Here is a 25,655-nt window from a genome sequence, read left to right on the forward strand (position 1 = left end):
TTACTACTTTCAAAATGCGTGCAAACCCATCCTCTGAGCTCAGGGCAGAGTGCTGCATTCTGGGACTTGTAGTCTCAATTGAACCCACTCCCGAAAACATAGGTCAGTTCCAGCAGCAGGGTGGGTGATGTGGCAAGTTCCTAAGTGGTTCCTCTCACCCTCATGCCTGTGAGTAGTGCCCAGCCCACCAGCCCATCAGCCTATGAGCCAGCTGTGAGGAGAGTCATACAATCCTGCCATAGCCTCTCAATCCCCGTGAATCATCCTGGCACAGAAGGTTCACCCCTGGGTCATGACTCACCCTCCTCTGCCCAAGCTCCTCAGTCCTCAGGGCCCAGGAGTGAGGAAAGAGCTCAAGAATATCTCCAAGAGGAAAGAAGGGCTCTCAAGACATTTGCCAGTGTTTTCTCCCACCTTCCCTCAGAAACTTGCCATAGAACCTTCCACCTCCGTTCTGTTTCTCTTCCCCTCCTCTGTTGGCAACTCTCTTTCTCACTCTCCTCTGCACCTTCTTTCCTGGATCCCTCTCTTCACCTCTGATCCTTTCATCTCCTCTGCCTTCCTGCCGTCCTTCTGCTACTGACCTCTTTTTTTCTCAGCTTCTTGAAACAACTGTCCAGAAATCCTCTCCCAGCATCTCCTTCAGCTAATTCCACACGCCACCTGCCTGCTGCTTGGGATTCTTTAGAGAAGGATCTGGAGAGAATCCAGTGAGTGGAGCTGGAAAGCTGTGGGAGTTGTAAGGATCACAGGACCCTCGGAGGAGAGTGAGGTGGCAGAGGTCTTGCCACCTGCTTTCAGGATGGAGACAGGGAGGATATTGGACAATGACTGGGCTCTGGAAGCTTCGGGGGAGGAGTGAAGTTCATGTGAAAAGAACTAAACACAAAGCTGTCCTCTCCCCAGAGACCATGGGGAGCATAGTCCTCATCTTCCTCTACAGGGAATAATAATATCAGGCACAGGGCCATGTCCTTTCAGGTGGGCTCACCCCTGGAGCTAGAAAAGTCATCAGCTCAGGAATGGCAAGGTGTGACTGCCCCCTTCCTGCTCTGTGCCTCACTGGTGTGCCTTAGCTGAAGCAGAACCCTGGAAGCTTATTTTTCCTTGCCTTTGAATGGTACAGCCTCCCTGGCTTCCCCCAGGGCCTCCTAAAAGTCTCTAAGCTAGCCCTGGAGAACTCCTTCCCTATCTATGCCTGTCTAATTTTCTCCCAGTTTCAAGAATGTGAGCATGGACCGGCATCAAATGTCTGTGTAAACTGGCTGGCACTGTGGGTTCTCTGCCCTGCTAAGGCGCCAAGGCAGGGACCTGGAGATCCAGGGCTGCATGGGGATCTAGGCTACTACCTTCAGCAGCCCACAGCTTGGCCCAGGTTGTCCTCTGCCAAGTGAAGACTGTCTCCCCAGGACATGAGTACCACTGGCTTTTAACTATAATATCAGGATAATTAAGCTTTTCTGTGAGCACACTTTGCTGCTGATGCAGCTGCCTGGAGCCCTGGCATTTATTGAGCGCAAAGTAATAATTTATTGTCCTTTGTACGCTGAAAAGCCATCTTCATTATCGGCCCAGGATGTAGCTGCCACAAGGGCACGCGTGCCTCGCCAGCTGCCTCACTCGCGGACATCTTCTCAGGTCATCCTTTGAGCCCTCAGGTATCAGGATGAGGTGGGAAGAGGTGGAGAGAGGATTGCTGGAGAATCGTGTTAGAACCCCACCTCCTTGGGTAAGCTGCTAAAGGGGGAGAGGGTGGCAGGCTTGGCTGGGCGTGGGCAGCGCGAAGAGGCGGGAGTCGTGTGCCCATATTAATAGGGCAATTCTTCCCCTGAGCAGGCGGCGGCTCCGGAGCCTGTGCTCCTGCCGCTGAGGCTTTACGCCTTTGCTCGAGACTTTACGGTAAGCCGCTCCTCCCGCGCCCCCGCCCCCAGCCCCGCGCAGCGAACCCCGCGCCGACGCCAGGCGCTGGCCGTGGTGCTGATTCTGTCAGGAGCTGGCGGCGGCAGCGGCGGCCGCACTCCGTCTTCTTCGCCGGACCCCCGCTCTGTCCCCGCTCCCCGCCGAGCCCCCCGCCCTCCCGCCGCGGCCCCGGCCCGGGGCGCGGCTGCAGCGGGCGCCATGCACCTGGCAGCCCTGCTGCTCCTGCCCTCGCTGCTGGCGCTCCCGGCTCACGGTAAGGGACCCGGGCGTCCGGCGGCAGGACCGGGGTGGCGGCGGGGTCCCGGGGGCTTATGAGGGGAGATCGTCCCGGCGCCCTGTTCCACACGTCCGGCCGCCCAGTCCAGACACCGCGCCTCGCCGCCCGCGCTGACCCCCGCGTGGGCCGAGCCGGGCGGGGCGCGGGCTCCGCGGGCGGGAACTGCCGCGGCTCCCGCCATTCGCGCCGGGCCGAGACCTCGCCTTTAATCATCTCTCTGGATCTAATGGGATTTCTCTGCTGCAATTCATCACGCCACCCCCTCCCCGCACACACACTCCCGCGTTCACCCGCGCGCTACCTCGCCACGCTCCGGGCGTCGGGGGGCGCCGGGGCGCGCGGGGGTGGGGGCGCGGGGCGGTGAGTTGGGACGCCCCGGCTGGCGGCCCACGGTGCCGCCTCTCCCGCCGCCCGCCAAACTTCGCTCGACTTTGCCGCCGTTTCGGGGCCTGCCTGCGGAGAGGCGGGGGCGGCCGGCGGCCGGACTAGGGGTTGGGACGTCGCTCGCCACCCTCCGCCTTGGCGCTGCCGTGCGGGAGTCGGAACCTAAGGACACAATTCCGGGGAGAATCTCGGGGGACTGGCAGCCCCACTCGGCTCCTTGCTCTGTCCCGGGCTGCGGCCGCCGAGGTCCCGAGACGGAGACTCTGTCCTCCCCAAAGTCTTCTCCTTGCACGCGCACCCCCTCTCACGCTCAGAGCTCGGCCTCCCTCCGGATCTGCCCTTCTACCTGCCCCCGCCCATCCCAGCGCCGCAGACTCGTCGTGGAAGACCCTACGCCCACCTCCGCTCGGAGCCGGGTCCCCAACTTCATCGGCTCTGGGTCGAGGGGAGCTTGGCCTTGGGGTGGGCAGCAAGGGGTGTTAGGAAGAGGATGGGGTTTCTATGCCCCAAGGAAGGAAGGTTTCCAAGTCTCCTCTAGCTCTACCTTCCAGGTTAAAGCAAACTCTCACCAAAGCTACGGCCGTCGGGGTCGTTCTGCTGGTGCAGTGAGTTGGCTGGTGGGGTCACCTGATCGCACTTGGAGTTGGGACCCACCGTCCCTTGCCATATGGCTCGTAGTACCTGGGGTGGAGAGGGAGACGATGGGCATATATACCTCCTCCTTCCATCCTTCCAGGCAGCGTCGGAGGCCAGGGTAGCCGGGCCAGGCTGGGCCCCTGGACGGCACTTTTTTTGGTTCTGCGGCCCCAGGGACGCAGGGGCCTCTCTCTGGGCCTCTGGCTCCACCCAGACGCAGTCTTGTGCTCTCATCCCACCGCCTGGCTGCCCAGGCCGGGTCCTCAGGAAGCACCTGGAACTCGAAACCATGTGCTCCTGTTGGGGGTGAGGTCCCGCAGGCCCCAGCTGCCCTGGACGAGGGAGGACCCAGGAGGAGATGGTTTCCAGGCTCAGCAGTCTGAGAGAGTTCGGAGCCTGTCTGGGAGTCGGGCCACGTCCCCAAGCTGGACAGCTCCCCTGGGGTGCAAGGCTCTCTGTTCGACAGGTTGTAGTCTCAGGCTGCAGGTGTGGGTGGGTGTGTGGGTCTGAGTGTGAGTGTGATCAGAGCCTTGTGGGTCTGGGGTGACGGATCCGAGTGAGTCGGTGTTTCAGGAGGTCTGGGTGTTGCGTGAGGGCTCAGCAGTAAGGGAGTGTGATGAATGCGGGAGGCCACTGGTGTGTGGGTGCAGCCCCAGCTGGCAAGCTCCCTGCAGGGCTGAAGTGAGATTGCGGGTCTCGGAAGGCTGTTGTGGCTGCCAGTTGGAGAATATATGAGCACTGCTGGGGGTAAGGGGCTGCATTTTGGGAGGAATCTGTCCCCTCTGGGGCCTCAAATCCATGTGTCCCCAGCCTGTGCCTTTCTCCAACACTCGCAGCTCTCTCTAGCGCCTGTAGGGCCACACACCCAAGGGGTGGGTGGGGTAGGGGTGCGTCTGTTGGGGAAGATCTTTATTTTAGCTCGCCAAGGGAGAGGAGGAAATTCCCCTCCGTGCCAGTACTGGATAGGTGAGAGAGCCACAACCTCAGAGCCGGGCTCCTGGGTGCACCTTCCCTCCCTGGTGGAGCTACAAGGTCCCAGTCTTGGGACACTGAGTCATCTGCTTGAGACAGTGTGCTTGTCCCTCTCCTGGCTTCTAGGGCCTTCAGCCCTTTGAAAGCGAGCCTGTGTCTCATTGCCACACAATGGACCTGCAGGGCTCTACTTACAAGCAGACCGCAGGCCTTGGGATGCCCTGGGTCAACCCAGCAGACAGAGGCCTGGCAGGTGGAGGCCACGGGGGCAGGGCGACATCACTCAGGGCTTCGCCCAGCTCAGCTGGTTCAGTCCCTTATGCTCCCCACAGGCATTGGGGCACGATTGGCCTCAGGAGTGAGGGGTACCAGGGGCCGTGGGATGTCTGCCCAACCCCAGGCCTGTGCCCCAGCGCCTTCTGCCACCGGAGTGAGGGAGGCTGTGTGGGAGGGGCAGCGCCTTGCCGGGCCTGCTGTGTCAGTTTAATGATTTTTAATGAGCAATTACCTTTAGTCATTCTCCTAATTTCTGAATATCAATAAAGTTAATTAAACTCTGCGTGTGTGAATGTGGCCTGGGGAGAATGCGAAGGTGGAAGCAGCAGGGATTGGGGTGGGGTTGGGCCTTGAGGGGCAGAGGCTGGCTCCCAGTGGCTGTGTGACCTTGGACCTGCTACTCCCCCTCTCTGAGTTCCAGGAGTGTGTGAGGGGGAAGGGGAGAAGGGGATAGCAAGGCGGGATTAGTCACTCTCTCAGGAACTGGGGAAGAATGTCTGGCAAGTGAGGCCCTGAGGAGGCCGGGAGAGAAGGGAAGAGGGCATGGCCTCCAGAAGCCCCAGGGCTGCAGGGGTTAACAAGCCCAGGCTGCCAAGTAACCTAAAATGGAAATTGCTGTTTCCTGCAGACTCCTTGGAGGGTGCAGGATTCTGACAGCACATTCCTGAGTCAGGGGGCTGCAGCAGAAGCTGACACGAGGCCCTGTTCCCGTCACCCTGCCTGGTACTACAGGGTCAGGAAATAGGTGCTGGGGACAAAGCCCAAGGGAGACATTCTGGATTCCACTCAGAGCCCCAGAAGTTTACATGGCAGGAGGGGGCTCCCCTGGGCTTCTGAGGAGACTAGAAGACCAGAGACTGCCATCCGAGGGAGGAGAAGGCTCGGTTGGCTCTTTGCCCCTCTCGGGCCTAAGGCCATCAGGCTTGGCAGGCCCTGGCAGCAGGCCCAGCCTCCTCAGCTGGGTGACAGTTTAAAATGCCTTGGGGACATGGTGGGGTGCTAATGGGGAGCAAAGAGACATGGGGACTGGGCTTAATTTGAAACTGGGCTTAATTAGAAATTGAGCTTCCAAGCACCCCTTCCTGCCCCTGTCCCTGCCCCCCACCCCTGGGCTGCCTAAATGATGGGGGCCTGTGAGAGAGCCTGCTTCCTTAGCCCCTCCCACCACCTAGCCTCAGGTCCCCACGCCTCCACCTGCCCTTCTTGTTCCTACCTCTCCAGACCCCTAGTTCCATTCAGCACCTGACTTGGTTCAGCTTGGGGCTGCTGCGCCCCCACCTGGGCGGAGCTGTCAGGGCTTGGAACCTTATCCCCAAGCAAAAAAAGAAGGTGTGGAAAGGACCTATAGGCAAGTATTTCTTTAGCAAAGGGACCTCTCAGCTCAGATGGTTAGGAGCTCAGGCTTCCTGTGTACTCTCAAGCAAGCCCCTAATCTCTCTGGGCCTCCACTTTCTGGAGCATTCAGTGTAAAACTGCACCAAGCCCACTGTTGCCAAGCCTGGGAGTCCATCAGGGGTTCCCAGGGCTGGTTAGTCATGCAGATTTCTGGGCCTCCACCTTACTGGCCTGCTCTCAGGAAAGGGGAGCTGGGATCTATGTGTGCAAGAGTTTCCTGAGCGAGACCGTGCTGCCCACCCAGGTCGGAAGCTGGGGTGTGGGAAGCAGGTACTAGGAGGTCTCCAATGCCCCCTCCACACTTGAGACTGCACTTCCAGCAGGGAAGCAGCAGGTCCAGCCAGCCAACTCAGCCTATTGTGCCAGCGGATTTTCAGCTTCAGTTCCCAAACCAGCCACATTCTCAACAGCCCTTGCTGTTTCCTCTGCCTGAAATTCTTTCCCTACCCTGGGCCAACCTGGTGCTAGCTCCACCTCAGCCTTCAGGGGTCAGCTTAGCTGGCACTTCCTGCAGTTCTTAAGCACTTATTTATGGGGCACCCCAGCCCTGGGTCTGGGACTCTTCTGTGCTCCCGCCATGCCCTGGCGTCCCCCATCAGGCCACCCATTTATTGGTCAGGAGCACCAGCTTGCTTGATGCTCCTACCCAGCAGCAAGGCTGATCTCAGAAAGGAGGGCACCAGGTCTATCTTGCTCATCTCCAGAATTCCTATTTCAGAAAAATTTAGGGTCAGCTGCTGGGATGGAATGGTGGGGTAGGCACATGGCAGCTGGGTTTGCGTAGCAAGCACACTATTTTTACATAGATTGTATGTTATATTTTTTTCTCCTTCCTAACAGTTGGCCAATTATCCCAACTGTAAATTACAGCCTTTACTTGGTTTTTTTTTTCCTTCCACAAATTAAGCTGTCATGCCGTCAGCCTGAGGTCGCTTGGGGGCGGGGTGCTGATGGCCACTCTAAGAGGCTAAAGCCTCTCCCCAGCCATTCTTAATGCCACTTCTTGAGTCCCCAGTGGCACAGAGCCTAGCACATGGGAGACATTGAATATATGTTGAATCAAATCATGGGAGTTGCACAGGGAAATAGCCACAGAGTAAAGCTAGGAGACCAGGCTTCAATGGAGAGGTATCCTTTGAATACCTAGAAGGCATCCCAGACCATAACAATTCAGATCCGCCAGTCTTCAGAGCTCCTAAAAGAGCAGGCCCTGGGGTACTTCCAGTCACCACCCATCCATCCATTCATTCATTCCACAAACAAGTACCAAGGTGCAAGGCCTGGCCCAAGACCCCTAAGGGCCCAGCCTTCCCAGGTCAGGTTTTTCACAAGCCTTTTCTATTTAATACTTATAACAAGAGACTAGTTATCCCCGCTTTATAGATAGGGAAACTGAGTTTCAGAGAGATTAAGTCACTCACTCTGGGTTTCACAGCCATGCCTGCTCATTTTGCTAAACCTCCCTGGGGCCAGCACTGGGTCTACTCCCCCAAATTACAACAGAGCTTCATTACAAGCATATGGGAACGAAGAAGATAATCACTGTTCAAATAATAATAATAATAAAAGCAGCAATAATATAGAGAACATTTTTTAGGTACCAACTGTGCCTGTCACTGTACTCAGTGCATTTAATGCATTAAATCATTTAGTCCTCATATTGTCTCCATGAGATATAGAAATATTATCTGCATTTTACAGGTCAAGGTCAAGCCCATCACCGAAACCCAAGACAGAAATGGCCCCTAACTCGCCTTTAGCACCCATTTCTGGTGATGCCAGTTGCTCATCTCCCTGAGGTCTTCCCTCAGTCCTTATTGCTGCAGGTTAGGGACATCTTATCTTGTTCAGTCCTTAGTGACAAAGGAGTAAAACATGTTTTCTGACACTTTGAGGACAGGAAAGAGCCTGGGGCCTGGAGTCAGGTGACCTGTTCTTATTAACATTTTGGTCCAGAGGTCAGTGACCTTGGATGACTGTTTATCTCCAACCCTTTGGGTGGCCTTGGTGAAAGAGAGGACCAGTCCCTCCTGTCCTGGCATCGTGGGCTGTCCCATTCCACCCTCTCAGCCTCCTCCGTGGCCCAGCCCCCATGTGGCAAGGGCCAAGCTTGCCTAAAGTTCACCTGGGCAGGGCTGGGCGCCAAACCCGCCCCAGCTTCCCTCCTCCTGCCTACCTGCTGCCCAGCCTCCAGTCCTGGAAGGGGAGGATCGATGCCACAGCCAGAGGCAGTGTTGTTGGCCATTGATTGTTGAGATTTCTCGGCGGGCTCCAGAGCAAACAAACCTGCCGCTTCTCTAACAACAATCCAGGTCTCTGGCTGCAGAGTCTGCAGCCTTGCTGGCAGGCAGGCTGGTGACAAGTGGAAGTGGTGGAAGGTCCTGGCTGGGCCCAGCAGGGACTTTGGGCATGGGAAGAGTGGTGATGGGGAGATCGGGTGAGGATGCTAGGATAATTCCTAGAACCTGTGCATGCCTTGTTTTGATCCAACTTTATATTTTTGCTTAGCCATTTTTCCCTCCCTGGTATGCCATCCTGGATCCTTCTGATTATTTTAGTTCTCCCACCCTCATCACCAAGTCAGAGTGTTCCCTGTCCTCCAAACATCAGGGGTGTTCTCTACTAGCCATCTGGAACTTAGTAGGTCCATCCTTCATCCACCCACCCATTCTCCATTTAACAGCTCTCCATTGAGCATCTACCAGGTGCTTTGCTAGGCAGGAAGACAACATAGTGTCTGCCCTGAAGGAACTGTTTGGAGGGGGAGCTGCCTTTAATAAGCTACACCAGGGACCCACTGATTTTAATTAAGTGAGATACAAATGAGATGCCAAATAGCACCTACATAATCCAATCACTCTGGCCTTCAGAAGTACTAGTGACTCCTGGCCAGAGATTGCTCTGGGCCTCAATTTCTCATCTTTGGCAAGACGGTCTTTGTGGGACCAGAAAGTCTTTTGGGGCCTTGGGGCACCTTGGCCAGGCCACGCTGCATGCCCTCCATCATGAGTCTCTCACCTCTAATGGCCCTGGGTATCCCCCTACCTCCCAACATGGCAGAGCAGGTGCACAGCTCCTCCTGCCCCCAACATCCTATGCTGCAGAGTACAAGCATTGGGCCCCCCCATTCAGTCCCCAGGGTCCGGTCAGAACGCTGACACCACTGTTTTATCAATCCCAGCATCTCCCTCAATCCTCTCTTCCTCCCCTCCCTACAGACTCCACTCTACCCTCAGGACCGGCCCTCTAGCTGGTGATCCGCTGGGACTGGAGAACTACGAGGCCCCTGTGAAAAGTGCCTGAACCACTGAGCCCCCCCAGATGCTCATTTGCATGCTGTTTCCTTGTTAAAGGCATAGACGCAGGCCCTACCCTTCCCCCCTCCCAGCCCAGCAGCTGAGCACCAGCTCCTTTGTCCTCCAAGCAGCCACTTGCTGACTGTCTGGCCGGGGTCCCATCAGCCAGCAGGTGCCTAGGGAGTCCCAGAGCCTGGGGTGGGGGTGGGGAATCAGGCAGCATGGGGAAGTCAAGTTATGTCTCAGGGAAGAAGGGCAGCCCAAAGGAAGAACGTGATCAAAACAGCCCTGGTCCTGGAGTCAGGACCTGGGGCCTGTACTCGTTCTTGCTGGCTGGGTGACCTTGGGTAAGTCAAGTCAGCTCCCTGTGCCTCAGTTTCTTCAGGAATTCGTGGTGCCTGTCCCACCTCTTTCATGGAACAGCATCAGGAGCAAAAGAAATCAGAGGGATGGTGCCGGGGACACCAGAAGCCCCATGTGAGGGGAGGCTCCTCCAGCAGCCAGAGCTGTTCAGCACTGCGCTGTCACCGGAGGGGTTGGATTAGACACTGGAGGAGCCCAGGATTGGCTGTGGGAATGAGAGAGTACCAGGTGGTCCAGGTTGGATGAGGAAGCTGAAATCAGCTGTGCAGAGGGTTAAAGACTGGGGTTCAGGTGGCTGGTTGGAGGAAAAGGGGGAGATGGGGTCACCTTCTTTGAGGACAGAAGAGCTCTAGTGTCTCCAGGCAAAGGTGTGAAGGTGGAACCAAACAAGGCTGTAATGAGAGACCTCACCCATGCCTTTCCTTACCCAGATCCCCAAACTACCCTTCCCACACCGCCCATCTCCTGGCCTGATGGAGCAGAGCCCTAGTTCTCCCTACTGGGTGCAGCCAGCTCCCTCCCATCCCCCTCTGCCTGCCAGCTAGCGTGGGAGGAGGCCTGCTGCTTAGGTCGAGGTGGCGCTCCTGAGGCCCCAGCCACCCGGGGGGGTGCCTGAGTCTGGTCCCTGCTGCACCCGCATCCTCATGCTGCCTCTGGTGCCCCTGCTCCTCCTCTGCTCTGGGCCTCAGGCACCAGGGTCCAGCCTGGTGGGGTCCTTGGAGGTCATGCCAAGGTTGGAGCAGGGAAGAGGCCTGAAGGGTCCATCTGTTCCTGGGCGTTTTGAGGGGGCGGGATGAAGAAGCCCCAGGTGTATACAGGTAACCTTGTCTGTGTGTGTCTCTGCCTGGCTCATCTACCTGTCCCTGGGTGTTGGTGTCCACATGTCCCCACATATCTGTACCCTCCTGTGCCCGGATGCCTCTGGCCCCATGTCCTATGGGCCTGGGTGTAGGCTCAGCAGGCCCCAGCTCAGGCTGGTCTCTCCCCTCTCTCTCTTCCTCCCCAATCTTGGGCTCCATTGACCCCTCAAGGAGACTCGTAGCTGGAGCTGCTGCTGCTATTTTTAGCAGCTCTGCACCCCTCCCCTCCCCCACGAAGGCTTGCTGAGGGAGTTGAGGGGAGACAGGCCAAGCCTGAGGGGGATCACAGGCTGGGGTGCTGGACAGGTGAAACCCTTTCCCTCAGATCACAACGCCACGGAGTCAAGGGGTCCTGGGCCTGTCCGCAGGTACTGGGTGCAGGCCCTGGGGCAGGCCAGGTATCCTCGCAGCTGCCTGGGGCCGGGAGAAGGCGCCCAACTGCCCCCCCTTCCTCCCCACAAGCCCCAGCCTCCCGCTGCCCTTGCACTTCCCAGAGGGATTTCACACCCCTGATGTGGCTCAACTTTGGCAAAAGGCCATGACGACAGCTCACTGCCACCAGACGCTTGGGGCACCCCGGCCTCCCCATTCCCACCCCACCTGCTCTGGAACTGGCAACAGCTGGAGGGGGACAGGGTGGAGCAGGGTAGAATAAGCACAAGGGGCCTGAACAGAGGGACTGAGGAGGGAGGCAGCCCTGAGCTCAGGCCACCCTTGCTTTCAGAGCACTTTTGTTCCCACATCTGTCCTGTCTGGCTCCTGAGCTCAGCAGGGCAAGGATGGCTCCAGGTCTGCCTCCTGGGCCCAGTCAGGCCAGACCCTCTGATCAGTTCAGCTCTGAGCCTATTTATCTGAGGGATAGAGGAGATTCGTCAGATGGTGCCAGTGGTGAATGGGCCCAGCACAGAGCCTGGAACAGAAGGTGCTCAGAGTACAGCCTCAATGGTTTTGCCTTCTGAGCCTCAAGATGGTAGGAGAGGCAGCAGCCCAGAGATGCTGGTTTGGAGCCCAGAGATGCTGCTCCTAGGCCCTGGTGCCTTAGGCTCCTGTCTTGCTGGGCTCAGTGGCTGGGAAGGACTGTCCTTAGAGGGTGTGTGGAGCCAGCAAGGGAGCAGAGGACGGGGGACATGGCTACTCATCCGTAGATCATCCCGTGTCCCTTAGTTCCACCCCTAGGCCATGCTGGGCAGGCCCTGGTTCTGGCTCCAGGGAGAATGCGTTTCCTGCCTCTGCAGTCTTCCGAGTCCTAGCTGACATTTCCAAGGTTTTCCATACAAAGAAATACGATTTCTGCTGCTGACATGCTAGTGGAGGAACAGGCTGGCGCTGGGGGGAGGGCCGACCCAAGCAGCCAGCTCAGGCCACCATCCCTCTGGCCACCCACTGCACACTTCCATCTTGGGACCAGCGGGTCGCTCCCTCACCCCTCTGCCTCCTGCCTCACATAGCAAGCAGGAGAAGGGGCTGTGAGAAGTGGGGGTAGCACATGGACAGAAAACCCTCCGGCAAGGGAAGGATGCCCAGCATCTCACCTCTGTTCCTACCTACGCAGTTGGCATGATCCGGGTGGGACTACAACGGAATGATTCGCTCTTTAGGGTGGGGTAGGGTGGGAGGGGTGGTGTCAAAGGAGGCCCCTGCTGTTCCTCCCACCCCTGCCAGACTTGCCCCCGCGGCTGGGGGTCAACTGTACTGCCAGTCCCTTCCTCTCCCCCAACTCCCACTCCAGGCCCCCAGCTCCTCCACCACCTGGCAGGGCCAGGGTCCCTGGATCCCCCGGGGCCAGCGAGCAGGCAGGAGGGGGGACACAAGGCCGCAGGAGAAGGTGTAGAGCGCAGCAGGTGACGCTGTAGCAGAGGCCTCATTAATCACTCCTCCAGCCCCCAGCTCTGCAGTGGCGAGACCATATTAGATTTTAAATTGGAAAGTGGCAAACATGGCAGTTAGCCGGGAGCTCCATGGACCCTGAGCCCTGGTCACAGCCTTGCGGGAGGCAGACAGTGGGGCGAAGCCTGGCCCAGCCGAGACCCAGAGAAGTCTGCCCTCCCCCCACCTCCCGCACTCTCCCCACCACATACCCACTTTCCAGACCAGATGCCCCTGGGCAAGGGTCAGATTAGAGTCCAAGAAGGGGTGGTGTGAAAAGCAGGGAGCAGGGCAACCACCTCAGGGACAAGCACATCCCTCCTTTAGGGAGCTGGGGCCTTTCTGGGCCTGAACTGTGTGAAGCCAGGCTCAGGGGGTGGGGGTGGGGTCCACAGGCAAGGACAAATGGAGGTGGTTTAAGCCCCGTGCGCGTGTCTGGATCTGCCACCACACATGCTTGCACACACATGCACCCACACACTTATAAGGGCACAATCACAGGTGAGAGAAATGTTGAGCCCAGGCTGTGGAACAGACTGGTTCAAGCCCCTCATTGGCCACTTTTCTTCTGTGTAAACTAGGATGAAGTACTTTGCCTCCCAGCCTCAGTTTCTTGGTCTGTAAGTATAGTGACTCCTAGCACAGAGGGCTGCGGCTCTGGGGGGGAAGAGAGCCCTCTGAGAGGTGCATGCCTGGCCCAGCGGTGATGGACAGGACATGTGGGTATCCTCCCCTGCCTGCATGGCCAAGCTCCCCACCCTCAGAGCTCCTGACTGGGCAGTGATGTAGGGCAAATCAGTCAAGTACAGCCATGTGTGGCCATGGAACATCCTGGGCCAAATCACATGAGGTCCAGTGCCCATGGCTGTCCTCTATCCACCTAAAGCTCTCCTATCGCGTTCTGCTGCAGCTTCCAAAATTGCCCATCAAACTCCCACCACTCACAGCACCAGTGCTCGGCCAAGTCTGGGAAGAAGAGACTGCTCTTTATTGAGGAGCGAGTGGTTGCTAGGCCAGGCTCAGTAATCCTGATGGCTGAATATCTCTGGGCTCCTTGACTCCTCACCTTACCCAACCCCAGACCCCAGTGTCCCCAGGCCCAACAGTAGTGTAGGGGAGCAGACACTACCACCTCATCTAAACTCTTTAACAGGAACCCCTGCCCAAGGCTCTTCCCTCCTTAGAGGTGGTGAACACGTAGGGGTTGAGAGGTCAGCCTCCAAAGCTATACGGCAACCCCTAACCACAGGGATATTTAAATGGAAATGCATAAACATAAAAGAAAATTCAAAAATTCAGCTTCTCAGTCTCACTACCACATTCCAAGTTTTCAGTAGCTACCTACAGTTCCTGGCTACCATATCGGACACATGATAGAAACATTTCCATCGCCCCAAAAAGTTTGACTGGACAGTGCTGCTCTAGAGTTGGACACCCTAGATTTGAATCTGAATTCTGACACATCCAAGCTGGTGACCTTGGGTAGCTGCTTTTCCCTGGTTGACAGGTTCCTTATCTATATATCAGGATAATAAAAGTGATACCTCATAGGGATATGTAGGGATTAAATGAATTGATGTGGGTAAAGTGCTTAGAATGGCACTGGGCGTGTGGCAAGTGGTCAGAAAATGGTAGAGTTCAACATTCTTATTCACAAAGCTCCTTCCTGGCTCAGGGATCCTGGAATGAGAGTTAGAGACTTTCTCCATTTTACTGACAGGGAAATGGAGGCTCAGGTTGGGAAAGTGACTTGTGCAGAGGAACCTGGTGTGTTAGGGGCAGGACCAGGACAGGGTGGCCCAACTTCTCCATTGCGCCCTCCATCTGAGAAGAAGACCCCAACCCTGGAGATGCCAAAGCCCAGGAACCCCAGGATCCCAAGAGAGGTAGCTGCCCCTGATGGTTCAGGAGGCAGTGAGCTCCCTGACCCTGGAGGTATGCCCAAATATGCTAGGCAACCCCAGGGGCCCTGGAGGACTCATTCTTCAGAGCAGTTGGGCCAGATGTCCTCTGAGTCCTTGACCTCCTGAGTTCCAACCCTGCCCCAAGCTTGCTGTGTGACCCTAGGAAAATCCTTTCCTCCTCTGGAGTGTTTCCTCACAGGAACATGAGGAAGGGACAAGATGCCCACAAAGGATAAAAGGGCTCATATTCTAGGGACCAATCTCGTCCTTGACTGGAGCCTGACCAAGAAAAGCTACCTCCATCCAGATTTGCCTTCCAGATCTGATTGGACTACGAGGGCCTGGTCAGGAAAAAGAGGGCGTGAGAGAGTAGGATGGGGGTGGTCAGCGGGAGGGGCTGGGGGCCACTAGCATGTGCTGGCAGGCACTTTCCATCACTTGCCAGTTGAGGCTGTGCTGGGGCACTGCCAAGGCTGGCTGCCCATCTTCTCCCTGCAGGACCCGCCCCTGCATGCCCCCACCCTCCCCTACCCACCCCTGCTGGCCAAAGGCCAGGCACTTTGGGGAGCAGAGAGACCTCCAAGTGTGTAGGCAGCAAACTGGCTGGGAGCCCGTGCTCCCTGAGCCCACCCTCCACTGTGCCAAGCACCAGGGGGCAATATCTGTGGGCAGAGATGTGGGAGGGGGATGCCTGATGCTGGACCCCTGCCCTGGTATTGGAGACACAAGCCCTACACATGCTGAAGTGCCCCCTAGGAGGTCAGATGAGGGTACTGTTGTCAACCACTGGTTTGGGCAGGATGGCTCCCCAGAGGAGGGCATGGCAGGTCTGAAGACTCACAAAGCTGCGGAGAAGCACATCAGGATGGGGCATCCTTGTGAGCAAAGGGACAGAAGGCGGAAGGCACCTCTTCTGGCAATGAGAAAGTCCCTTTCGAACTTTCTCTGTGCCCACCACAACAATGGGCCCTCCAGGACACCACCAGGACTTCCTCCCCAACCCCCTGAGCTGTAGGGCTCCTGGCACAAGTGCCCAGGAATCATGGCAGCCAGGCTGGTGGTGAAACGAGGGCCACGTGCTACAGCACAGGGGCAGTGGGTGTAGCACCCATGGCGGAGACGTGGAGCTGCCCAGCTCTGAGTTCTAGCCCAGGCTCTGCTACTCGCCCATGACCTTGACAAGTGACTTAAGCATTCTGGGTCTCAGCATCTTTATCTCTGGGGACAGTGACCCAAACCTTCCTGGATTGGGGGGAAGTTAGGGAATTAGGTACTTAGGGTGCAGGGTGTGTGTCAGGCACACAATACTTCCATCCCCAGCTGCTGCCTCCAGGTTATAGGAAGCAGGGGACCCAAACAAGGGTCTACTCTGGCTCTGCCATATCTCCCAGAGGCCTTAGAAAAGCCAAACACATACCAGCTCTGGGCCTCAGTTTCCCCATTTTTCATATGGGAGGGTTATATTGCTTTCCCTGTTAATACAAGAAGCCAGGCAGCAGCAAACCTACTTCAGATGGCAGGACACTGTGGGGCTAATTATTTCAGTAGCACATGGACTCAGAAACCTCTAGAACTGTGCCTCAGGCCTCAACGGCCCTGTGTAGCTCTGCCAGTCTCTAGCTGGGGACCCTCAAAACAGGGAGCAGGGCTGGGCCCAGTGGAATTGTCACTGTAGAGACCTGGCTCTGGCTCTAGGGGGCCCAGGAGCTCTCATTCCCAGGGCCCCCATTCTTTCTCTTGGGACTCTGGATAATGGGGGTCTACAGAGGCCAGGCCCTCACTAATCCCCTATTAGAACTTGAAAGGGGCCAGGGAACCTCCAGAATAAACTCATTAACTTTTATGGGATAATAAATGGATCCCATTAAATTCTCATTCTCCCAGTGCAGGGCTAAGTTAACCTCGGGAACCCAGAGGGCTGGGCTCCCTGCCCTCTACCTCCCTGGCTTCCCCTGGCTCCACCTGCTGTCGACTGCCCTAGCTGAGAGCCGCTGCTGCCACCGTGGGGCCGGTGGCCTGGACCCTGGAGGGGGAATGCCTGGTGCCTCTGCACCAGAGTGACAGGCAGCCACTCCTGGGGTGGGGCTGGCAGATGGGTGCCCCCACCTCTCTCTAGATGAACCTTCACCACTCCATGGATGACAAAACGGAGGCTCGAGTGGGCCAGCCTCCTGTCCAGGTCACACACCAGTGAGGCACAGATTCAGGATTGGATCCTAAAGCTTTCTGGCCATCAGGGATTAGGCCAGGTGCTCCTGAGGCTGGTTAAGTGGTTCCCCCAGGCAGGAGTTACTGCCTGATGACCCCTCACCCTTCAGGTTTGGCCTCTACCTTCACACAGACCCATTCCAGCTCCGCGGCCCACCAGCGCTGGGACCCGGCAGGCTCCTGGGCCTCTCCAAGCCTCGGCTTCCCCACACGTAAGACCAGGATGGTAACACCCATTAGCTGGCTTAGGTGAGGAAGGGTCCCCAGTTGTACTGCCCTCCCGTCAACAGAGGATGCGCCCATTCCGACCCTGGCAGCGGGGATGGGGCCCTGGGGGTCCGGGGGGAGGGAGGCAGGGCAGGCAGCCCTGCCAGGAGAGCCCAGGCTGGGGGGTGGGGCGTCTAATCCCCGGAGGGGCCACAGTGGGGGCGCGGCCAGGAGGCGGGAGCCGGAGAGAATCCACCGGGGAGGCATCCTGAATGGCTCATTAGTGCCGATGAAAGCCTTTTTTCATTTCGTCTAAATACTTTAAACAGGGCTCCCTCCGATGTCTATTTGCATAGCTTAAGAGCTAATGCGGGGGGAGGGCCCAGGCGCTGGCAGGGCCACGCCGGGCTGGGGGCTGCCGGGAAGCTCCGGGTGTCCTCTGTGCCGTGGGTGGAGGGGAGGAGGGTTTCCCCCGACCCAGCCGCTGGGAGGATGCAGCCCCCAGCCCTGCAGGAGGGGAAGGCAGAGGAGCAGCCAGGGAGTCCGTTCTTGGGTTCTGGCACCAAGTGGGGCAGGCAGGTGGGAGTGCCGGGGGTGCTGCCGTGCTCTGGGCCACAGCCCTGTCCCCCGGGGTCGTGCAGGGCTATGAAGGTGGCTACCCTTGCATGGATGCAGCAGTACTACCTCCATTCTATAGGTGAGGATGCCGAGGACCAGGTGCCCTTGGCATGCTGGGGTCACACACACCAACACCCAACACCCCCAGATTGGAGAGGCCTCATCCCTGGGCCAGTCCCTCCCCACTCTAGACTTGCCTCAGCAGAGCCCTAGCAGAGGCCACCCAACCTCTAACTATGGTCTATCCCTCACCCCCTGGGCACTGCTATTTAAAACATTCAGATTCTCTCAAAACCATTTCCAAGTACTCATTTCATAGCTGCGGAAGCAAAGGCCCAAGCTCCCATGACTTTTAAGTGGCAGGGCTGACACATGAACCCAGTTCCATGTGACTCTGAGCCCCAGCCCTGTGGAGCTGTGGAATTGGGTCTCTGGCTTGGATCCCAGACTCAGATGTGCTTCAGGCTTGGGGTGGGTGCTCCCTGGATCCCACACAGCCAGGCTTCCCAAGGATCCAGGTGGCTCAGGCTCAGCGCAGATCCCAGATGTCAGAAGCCTGTGCTCCATTCCCTGCTCCACTTCTAACCTGCATGAGATCTTGGGCTGTCCATTCCAATCTCTGGGCCTCAGTTTCCTCAACTGGCCAGAGTGATCTTCCCTGCTGGATCGCTCCAGTCTCCTCCTGAGAGGCAGCCTGGTGCCCAAGAGACAAAAGTTCAAATTCCAGCTCCTTAGGCAAGGTCTAGGCTTCAGTTTCTTTGTAAAGCAGGAATAAGACTCTCGTCTCACAGAGTTGCTATGTGAAGGGCTTGAGTCAGGGTCCAGCACACAGTAGGTGCTTGGTGAGCTGGGCAGCTGGGCCCCAAAACCTCCTTCCACTGTCCCATACATCACACTCTTCCCATTTGTCCACTCTCTTCATCCCTGAACTCCATCAGACCAGGCAGAGAGAAGCCCCTGACCTCCAGGTCCAAACTCCAGGAACATGGGGTCACAGGGCCTCAGGCCTGGAGGATACCTGGAGATGCCCTCTTCCCAGAAATGGCTTGTGTCCCAGTGTGTCTGACAGTGGGTGGCACCCGCCAGGACCAAGTGGCAGCTGACTCCAGAATCAATTTGCTCGTCTGATATGCTATCTCCATCTCATTTAACCAAGTGCTCAGTCCCCCCAGATAACACAATCAGTGCAATCGACAGTGACGGGAGGTGCCCATTAGCTCCGCTCTACTGCTCAGCACCCACCTGGCAGCCAGCAGAAGCTGTGCCCGCTGTGTCATTTCCCGAGACACAGGGCCTCTGTATACTCCCTCTCCCAAAGTAAAGTTCCACACAGATGCCTACCCCGGGAGCCATGGGCCACATGTCTCATTGGACCAGCCTGAAAAGGGCCACGTGAACAATGCACAACTCCCAGGGGTCCCTGTCTATGTGATGAGAAAGGTTCCTCCTCCTTGTACCATGCTCAGATCAGTCTCAGCTCACCTGACAAGATTGTGTGACATCTGATGGTTGGGGATGCTATGGGAGCAGCCCTGCCCTGGCATATCTCATATCACTAGGAGAGTGAGCACTGCCTGGGCCCTCACACAGAGTCAGATGAAAAACGCAGGGCACAGGCGACCATCTGCTCCAGGGGGCATGGGCCTGGCTGGGCATCTGGTTGGGCACCTCTGTCAGTGCCAGGCACAGAGTGCCAGAGCACAGATGGGCTGCTTCAGTGGGCATCTCAAGATAGGGTCCTGGTTCCTCAGAGTTTGGGGGGCCCAGGGCCCTCTGACCCAGAAGAATGGGGGGCCCTCCAACCTGTACCTGCCCCCCCACCCCAATTTTCTCCCTCCTCCCATGTGTCTGACACATTAGAGCTGCCATGGTCTCCTGAACAGAATGTAGGCCATCTGCTGCTTCCTCATGCCTGCCAATCCATGGGGTGGGTGTGAGCCCATGGAATGACAGCCCCATCACCAGACATGCAGAGGAACCAACCTTCTCCTTGCAAACTGCATTATCTCGTCCTGGCTGTATTTCCCTTCAAGTCATCCTGCAGCCATTTTGAGAGCTGTAAGGATCAGGAATAGCCTCCCGGCCTTCTCAGAAAAATTCTTTGTGAACTGAGACTGGAGGCAGTGTCCGCTGACCTTTTCCTGGCAGTTAAGGATCTGGGAAACCCAATGGGCCACATGCAGAAATGGATCATCTCCTCAGCTATGCAGTTGAATAAATCAACATCATCAATTGCAGAGCAATCTATACCTCAGACCAGAGATAGCAAATGTTTCTTCTCCACAGTCTAGCTAACCCATTGGTAGTGGCTGCCTAGGCAGCTGTGTTGAGGAGGATTCTGAAGTCCCATATGGCTTCAACATGAAAGACCCAAAATCAATCAGCAATGTCTGCCACAGGTGGGGTGGGGCAGAGCTAGTAGTATGCCTGTTGTGTATCTGTTGCACCTGCTTTAGACCCTGCCGTTGATGGACCCTGACTAGTATTCCAAGAAAGATTATGGGAATTCAGGAACTCATATCAAATGAGGAAGAACGTGTATTTGTTTGTTTCTGGAAGTTAATCATTATTTCCCCCATTTTACAGAGGAGGTAACAGGTTATGTGCCTGAGGTCACACAGCCCCAAAGTGATGAATCTGGGATTTGAAGTCACATCTGCCTGACCGCAGAGCTTGGCTTTTCCTACTCTACTCACATTATTGCTTATAAGGACCATTTTTAAAAGAAGGAAAAAGGGGGGATAGAAGAAATTATTTTCTGAAAAGTGAGAGACATGAGACATAAATGAGACTCCTTAACAACAAAGTCATGAACACACAAGGGATTCTAAAATAAAATTCTGAATATACAAAGCATTTGACTGAGGCTCTTGACCAGTAGTTTCACCGAGAACAGAAAATGAACTTGAATTCCCTGCATGCAAATACTTATTTGTCATGTCAGTCTGAGGCATTGTGCATGGCTGCCTGGAGTGCTGTGTTGAGAAGGATTCTGAGGCTGAATCTAAGAATAGCAGGAAATAGTGCAATGGTTCATCAGCAGTGTCTGCCTCTGATGCTGGATTAGAAAGGATATCTCCTCTGCCATCCTCGAAGTACACGATATCACCTCACTTCTGTCTCTAAAATTCTGTAGCTCCGTGACTGTCCACAGTGAGCACACTCCCCAAAGCTCTCTGTCAAAAGAAGGAGGGCTGTCCTGCCGGGCTCCTGTGAGGCTGCTCACTGTGCGGCCGGGGGCAAACCTGATCATCTCTTATTATTTCAGGACTCTCCTCAGAGGCCCCAACCATGGGGGAAGGGAAGGCCCCAGGCATCAATGAGCCAACAGCAGCCCCCACACCTGAGCAGCCAGAACTAGCCATCCACTTTGTCACCACTGCCCCCACTCTGAAGCTGCTCAACCACCACCCGCTGCTGGAGGAATTCCTACAGGAGGGCCTGGAGAGGAGCCAGGAGGAGCCGAAGCCCTTCCAGCCTGACCCACCTGTGCCCCTCACCCCAAGCCCCCTGCCCCGCCTGGCCAACCAGGACAGCCGCCCTGTCTTCACCAGCCCCACACCAGCCATGGCAGCAGTGCCCACTCAGCCCCAGTCCAGGGAGGGCCCCTGGAGCCTGGGCCCCAAGCCCTCTGTGCTTCATACTGCAGTCCCCCTACCTCCAGAGCCCAGCATGGCAGTGCCCACCCCGGGCCCTGGGGAGAGGCCCAGTACAACACCCCCAAGCAGGGCATGGACTCCAACCCAAGAGGGTCCTGGTGACATGGGCAGGCCATGGGTGCCAGAGATCACGTCCCAGACCACAGGGCTCGGGATCGAGGGGACTGTTGCCGCCTCCCCAGCTTCAGGGGATGACGAGGAGCCCACCACCACCACCACCATCGTCACCACTACCATCACCACAGTCCAGCCACCAGGTCAGTTAGCTGCGGGGCTTCCACATCTGGCAGGGCCATGGGGGAAGGGAGCTGTGGGGCCCTACATTCCTCTGTCATGGATACCATGCCAGCTTGCCCTGCCTTTGGCAGCAAGAGTCTACGGGGGGCCCATGGACTGTAACCAGACAGACCCTAGTTCTAATTCTGATTCTTCCAACTAAAACATGACCCTAGGAATTTTATTTAAACTCTCTGAGCCTCATCTGTAAAGTGGAGCTAAGAAGACCTATCTCATAGAGCTATTGTGAGTTGAGAGTAGAGCGAGTGTACACAGTAGATGCTCAATGAAATGAAGTCCCCTTCTTTAAACAAGAGATGGACTTCAATACACACACACACTAATCAGCCTTACTTGGACCCACTTTAGCCTTGTGTCTCCTCCTGCCTCCCAGGCCCTTGTAGCTGGAACTTCTCGGGCCCAGAAGGCTCCCTGGACTCCCCCACAGCCTCCAGCTTATCTCCCGATGTTGGCCTGGACTGTTCCTATTACATCTCTGTCTACCCTGGCTATGGCGTGGAAATCAAGGTGAGTGGAGTGGCCTGGGTCCAGAGAGTGGGGGCTAAAGCATTCTCTTGCCCAGGAAGGCATCAGCTATAGGGAAGTGGGGTTGCTCAGGGGCAGCGGTCGTCAGTTGGAGAGGGGGCCTGGGACCAGGGCTGGGTATACCTAAACCATGGTGAGATTTTGCCTGTTCACCAGAGAGTGGAGAGGGCCATTGCTCCCACTCAGCCCTAGGCTGAAAGGGGCTGTGGGAGGGGCAGGGGTGCCTACCTTCCCCACCCCGGGGATCTGATTAGGGGCTTAGGAGAGCCTGGAAGGTGGCTCTAGCCTTGGATGGGCAGGGGATTGATTGGGTGAGTGCAAACTCTATGTCTGAATCTAAGTGGCTGAGTGGAGAGAATTCAGGGCTGCCTGTGGGGGCCTAAGAGAGCCACAGAGTCATTCACCCACTCACTTATTCACTCATTCATTCCCTCAGCAAAGATTCCCTGAGCAGTTGCTCTGGGCCAGGCCCTAGGCTGGCTGCTGGGATACAAAGGTAGGGAAGATAGAAGCCCTTGTCTGACACAGAGGTGACAGTCCGGTTGGGAGTCAGACCCACAGGCAGCAGTGACTGCAGGATAGGTTGGCGCTGGCCCCTGCCCTCAGCCCAGCCCCCCTGGGAAATCTCATTTGTGCCCTGGTGGCATCTCTCTGCTGGTGATTCACACCCCCAAACTCCAGCTCATACTCGGTCTTATAGAGATCTATGGTTCTCACGGATGTCCCAAAGGCTCCTCAACCTCGATATGTCCCAAGCCCAACTCTTGCCCCTTATCCCCCCAAACCCACTCCGGGGTGCAACTGGATGGTGCCCTGGAGCTGTACAGGGTATGCGGAGGTAGGGCACCTTGGCCCTTCTCTCCTCCTCTCCACCCAGTCCCATCAACTCACCCCCAATTTCTGTCACCACAGCAGTCCCTGAAGCCCTTGGGTCTGCCTGCCTCTCCCCCTCCATCCCTGTAGCCATCAAGTAGACCAGTCATCCCTCCCCCAGAGCACTGCAGTGGCTTCCTCACTGCCCCACCCCACGCCAGCCCCCTCCTATCCCTCCTTCATCGGCACTGGAACCCTTTTCCTCAAGTGAAATAGATCCTGCCCCCAAGCCTCCGCATCAAGGCCAGGTCCCCTGGGCTCCACTCACACCCCTGGGGTTCACCTCTAGCCACTCCTCCCTTGTTCTCCTCTCCCCACTGCAATGAACTTGCAACTAACCCCATGGGCCAGGTAGTTCACCAAAAGCACCAACTGCACCTGCTCTTCCCCCTCAGCCTGGACCAGTTGTCCCACCATCCCCCCGTTAGGACTCACCCCCATCCTAGCTCTTACCACACTGCCTTCTCGCAGTCCCCTGACAGCTGTCTACCTCCCCAGCTAGCCTGTGGGCATCTTGAGGGGTGCCCTGGAGTACGGGGTCCAGGATGAAACTCTGTGTACTTACTGAATGAACAAAGGAGGGGAGGGAGGGAAGAGAGTAGGAGGGAAGGAGACAAGGAAAGAAGGTGAGATTTTACCTGGACCTTAGAGACCCATCGGGGCTGGGGAAGAAAGATGCATTCAGTCAGTCGAGGGAATCAGGCAGGTGACTGAGGAGCCACAGGGGAGGGGCAGGGGAGGAGTGCAGGGCACGGGGCAGCACTGCCATGTCCCCACTTCCCTGGCCTGCTGCCCCCACCCCCACACACCCCCTTTCCCCTGGGTCTGGCCCTGGAGCCATCTCTTCCTGTCGTGGGGTGGTGGCTCCAGCCCTCCCCTCTGAGGATGTTACATCTAGCAGATCTGGAGGTCTGTGAGCCAGGCCCTGTGGAGGGGGCACCCTCTCAGGCCCGCTCCAGCCCCCTCTCACCCCTGTGGGCCCCTCCCTTCTTCCTGCAACTGTTTGTTCCTGCTCTGCCAAACCCTGTGCCCCTCACTCTGGGCTGACTGGGAGGGTAATTAGGAACAGCCACCCCCTCCCAAGCCATTAGCACTCAGCACTGCTTAATTAAGGTAATTAATGTAAAATCATCACCTAATGAGAGGTGGCACCGGCTGTGGCTCACCGGGCGGAAGGCATGAGCTGCAGGTGTGGGGAAGGGGGTGGGAGGGGCAGATGCCAGGCTGGGTGCCCCCCTGCAGGTTTGGGCTGACTCCCTGCCTGCCCCTAAGCCTACCACCCCCACTGAAGCCCACTGGGCCAGGCTGGGTCCAGTCCTGGTATCACACACAATAGGGCGAAATGCTGCCTTAGCCTGTCCCTGCCCTGGCCCAGGCCACAACCTGGATGTCCAGCCCCTCATGAAAGCCCTGTGTCTGTTGTCTTGTGCTGCCACATTTTTCCATCAGAATGCAAAAGCTGTTACCAGGCAACCTTGAGATGAAGCCCTGCCACAGCCCTGGATTGCTGTCAGGAATTGTGGACACGCATGCCGGCCCTACCCTCCACCTGAGAATCATGGGGCAGGGCCCTTGGGGATGCTGTCAGCCCTGAGCTAGAGCCAGAGGCCAAGGGAGGAAGGTAGCATGGGGGACAGAATGGCCAGAGCTGGGTCAGCACCAGAGTTGGGGAAGGAGCAAGACACAGAATCAACCAGGGCTGAAGCAGGACTTAAGGTTCTTCTCTCAGGGCCGGTTCTAGCAACCTCCACGTCACCCAGGCTTCCCAGCCACACCACACAGGCCATGGGATCTGAAGAATCACTGACACTGCAAGCAAGCACCCAACAGATAGTTAAAAACAAACCAAAACCAAAAAAAAAAAACCAAAAACTGAGGTCCAGGCAAGGGAAGGGAATTGCCCAGCTGGCCTCTTTAATCATTCACTGTTTTTTGATGAACAAATTTGTTCCATGCACATGAATTGAGCACTTACTGTATACTAGGCCCTGTGCTGGGCGCTGGGGACACAGATCTTCACAGCCAGTGGGGGAGACAGGAATCATAAATGACCTCAGAAGGCTCAGAGCTGTTGGGGAAGGGGTAGGATGCACAGGGGACTGTGGGCACTCAGGGCAGGGCACACTCCACTGGTCTGGGGGTCAGGGCAGGCCTCCAGGATGCACAGGGGACTGTGGGCACTCAGGGCAGGGCACACTCCACTGGTCTGGGGGTCAGGGCAGGCCTCCAGGAGGGGATGGTACCTGCTCTGAGGCCTGAAGGGTAAGGAACCAGCAGCCAAGCCTGGACCCTTGAAGGCCATTTGGGAAAGGTGACTTTATTACATAGAACCTTCTAGGCTTCTGGATTGCACTCCTCTCAGAGGCCAGGCCTGAGAGTAGGGATGTCCTGCCTGGGGCTGGCAGTTGGGCCAGGCCGTACTGGCCATTGGGGCTGGGGTGAGTGAGGTGCTGGAGGCCTGGAAGTCTGCCCAGCACTCCTTTAGGCTTGAGGAGAGAGGCCATTGATAGCTTCTCTCTATCATGGAGAAGCCCCTGCCCACCCTTCCATGGATTCACAGAGGTGGTTCAGGGAACGAGGGAGTGACTGAGACCAGACAAGGAGGATAAGAAGAGTAATGGGAAGACAGGATTGTATACAGGACCCTGAAATCACACCTGTCAGCCTGACACCAGGCCAAGCATCAGCCCTGGGAATGCAGCCCTTGCTGGAGGCTGGGGTGCTGGGCAAGACCCTCCCACTTCCCTATTTGTGAGAAGTGGCCTCAGAAGAGTGCCAAGTCCCCGAAAGCCCCGCTCCCCGTGGCTGGGACACTTCATCCCTGCCTCTTACCTCCTTTCTTTGTGCTGCAGCTGTTTGTACCTTCTGAGGCTGAGGGGCTGAGCAGCCACAGGGTGGAAGCCAGGTCAAGCCCTCCATGATAGGGGAGCCTGGTCTGCTCTGGCCAGGGATTGGCCACTGAATAGGCCTTTTCTTGAAAGATCCAGAGACACCCCTCCCTTCAGGATGAGTGGGAACAAGCCCTAAGGCTCTTGTGGGTCCTACCTCCCGTGGGTGGCCAGCCCCCCTTGAGGGTTCTGGGCCTTTCTGGGCCTGATGCCTGTCTATCTCTGAGCTTG

General features: G+C 57.0%; 1 protein-coding gene across 3 annotated transcripts in view; it reads left to right on the forward strand.

Moving 5' to 3' along the window:
* Positions 1–1,943: 1,943 nt before the first annotated feature.
* Positions 1,944–25,655, forward strand: part of SEZ6 (seizure related 6 homolog) — a 44,287-nt gene continuing 20,575 nt past the window's right edge. For 2 of the 3 annotated variants that reach the window (XM_058283150.2, XM_004454337.3), the window contains exons 1-3: positions 1,946–2,173; positions 20,451–21,098; positions 21,512–21,645. In XM_058283150.2, coding sequence (XP_058139133.1) covers positions 2,119–2,173; positions 20,451–21,098; positions 21,512–21,645 — 837 coding nt within the window. In that variant the 5' untranslated portion in view covers positions 1,946–2,118. Of the gene's footprint in view, positions 2,174–20,450; positions 21,099–21,511; positions 21,646–25,655 lie in introns of all 3 variants that reach the window. The other variant, XM_004454336.4, reaches the window with a different exon arrangement.

The sequence above is a fragment of the Dasypus novemcinctus genome, chromosome 21 (genome assembly GCF_030445035.2).
Source record: "Dasypus novemcinctus isolate mDasNov1 chromosome 21, mDasNov1.1.hap2, whole genome shotgun sequence".
NCBI classification, from domain to species: Eukaryota; Metazoa; Chordata; class Mammalia; order Cingulata; family Dasypodidae; genus Dasypus; species Dasypus novemcinctus.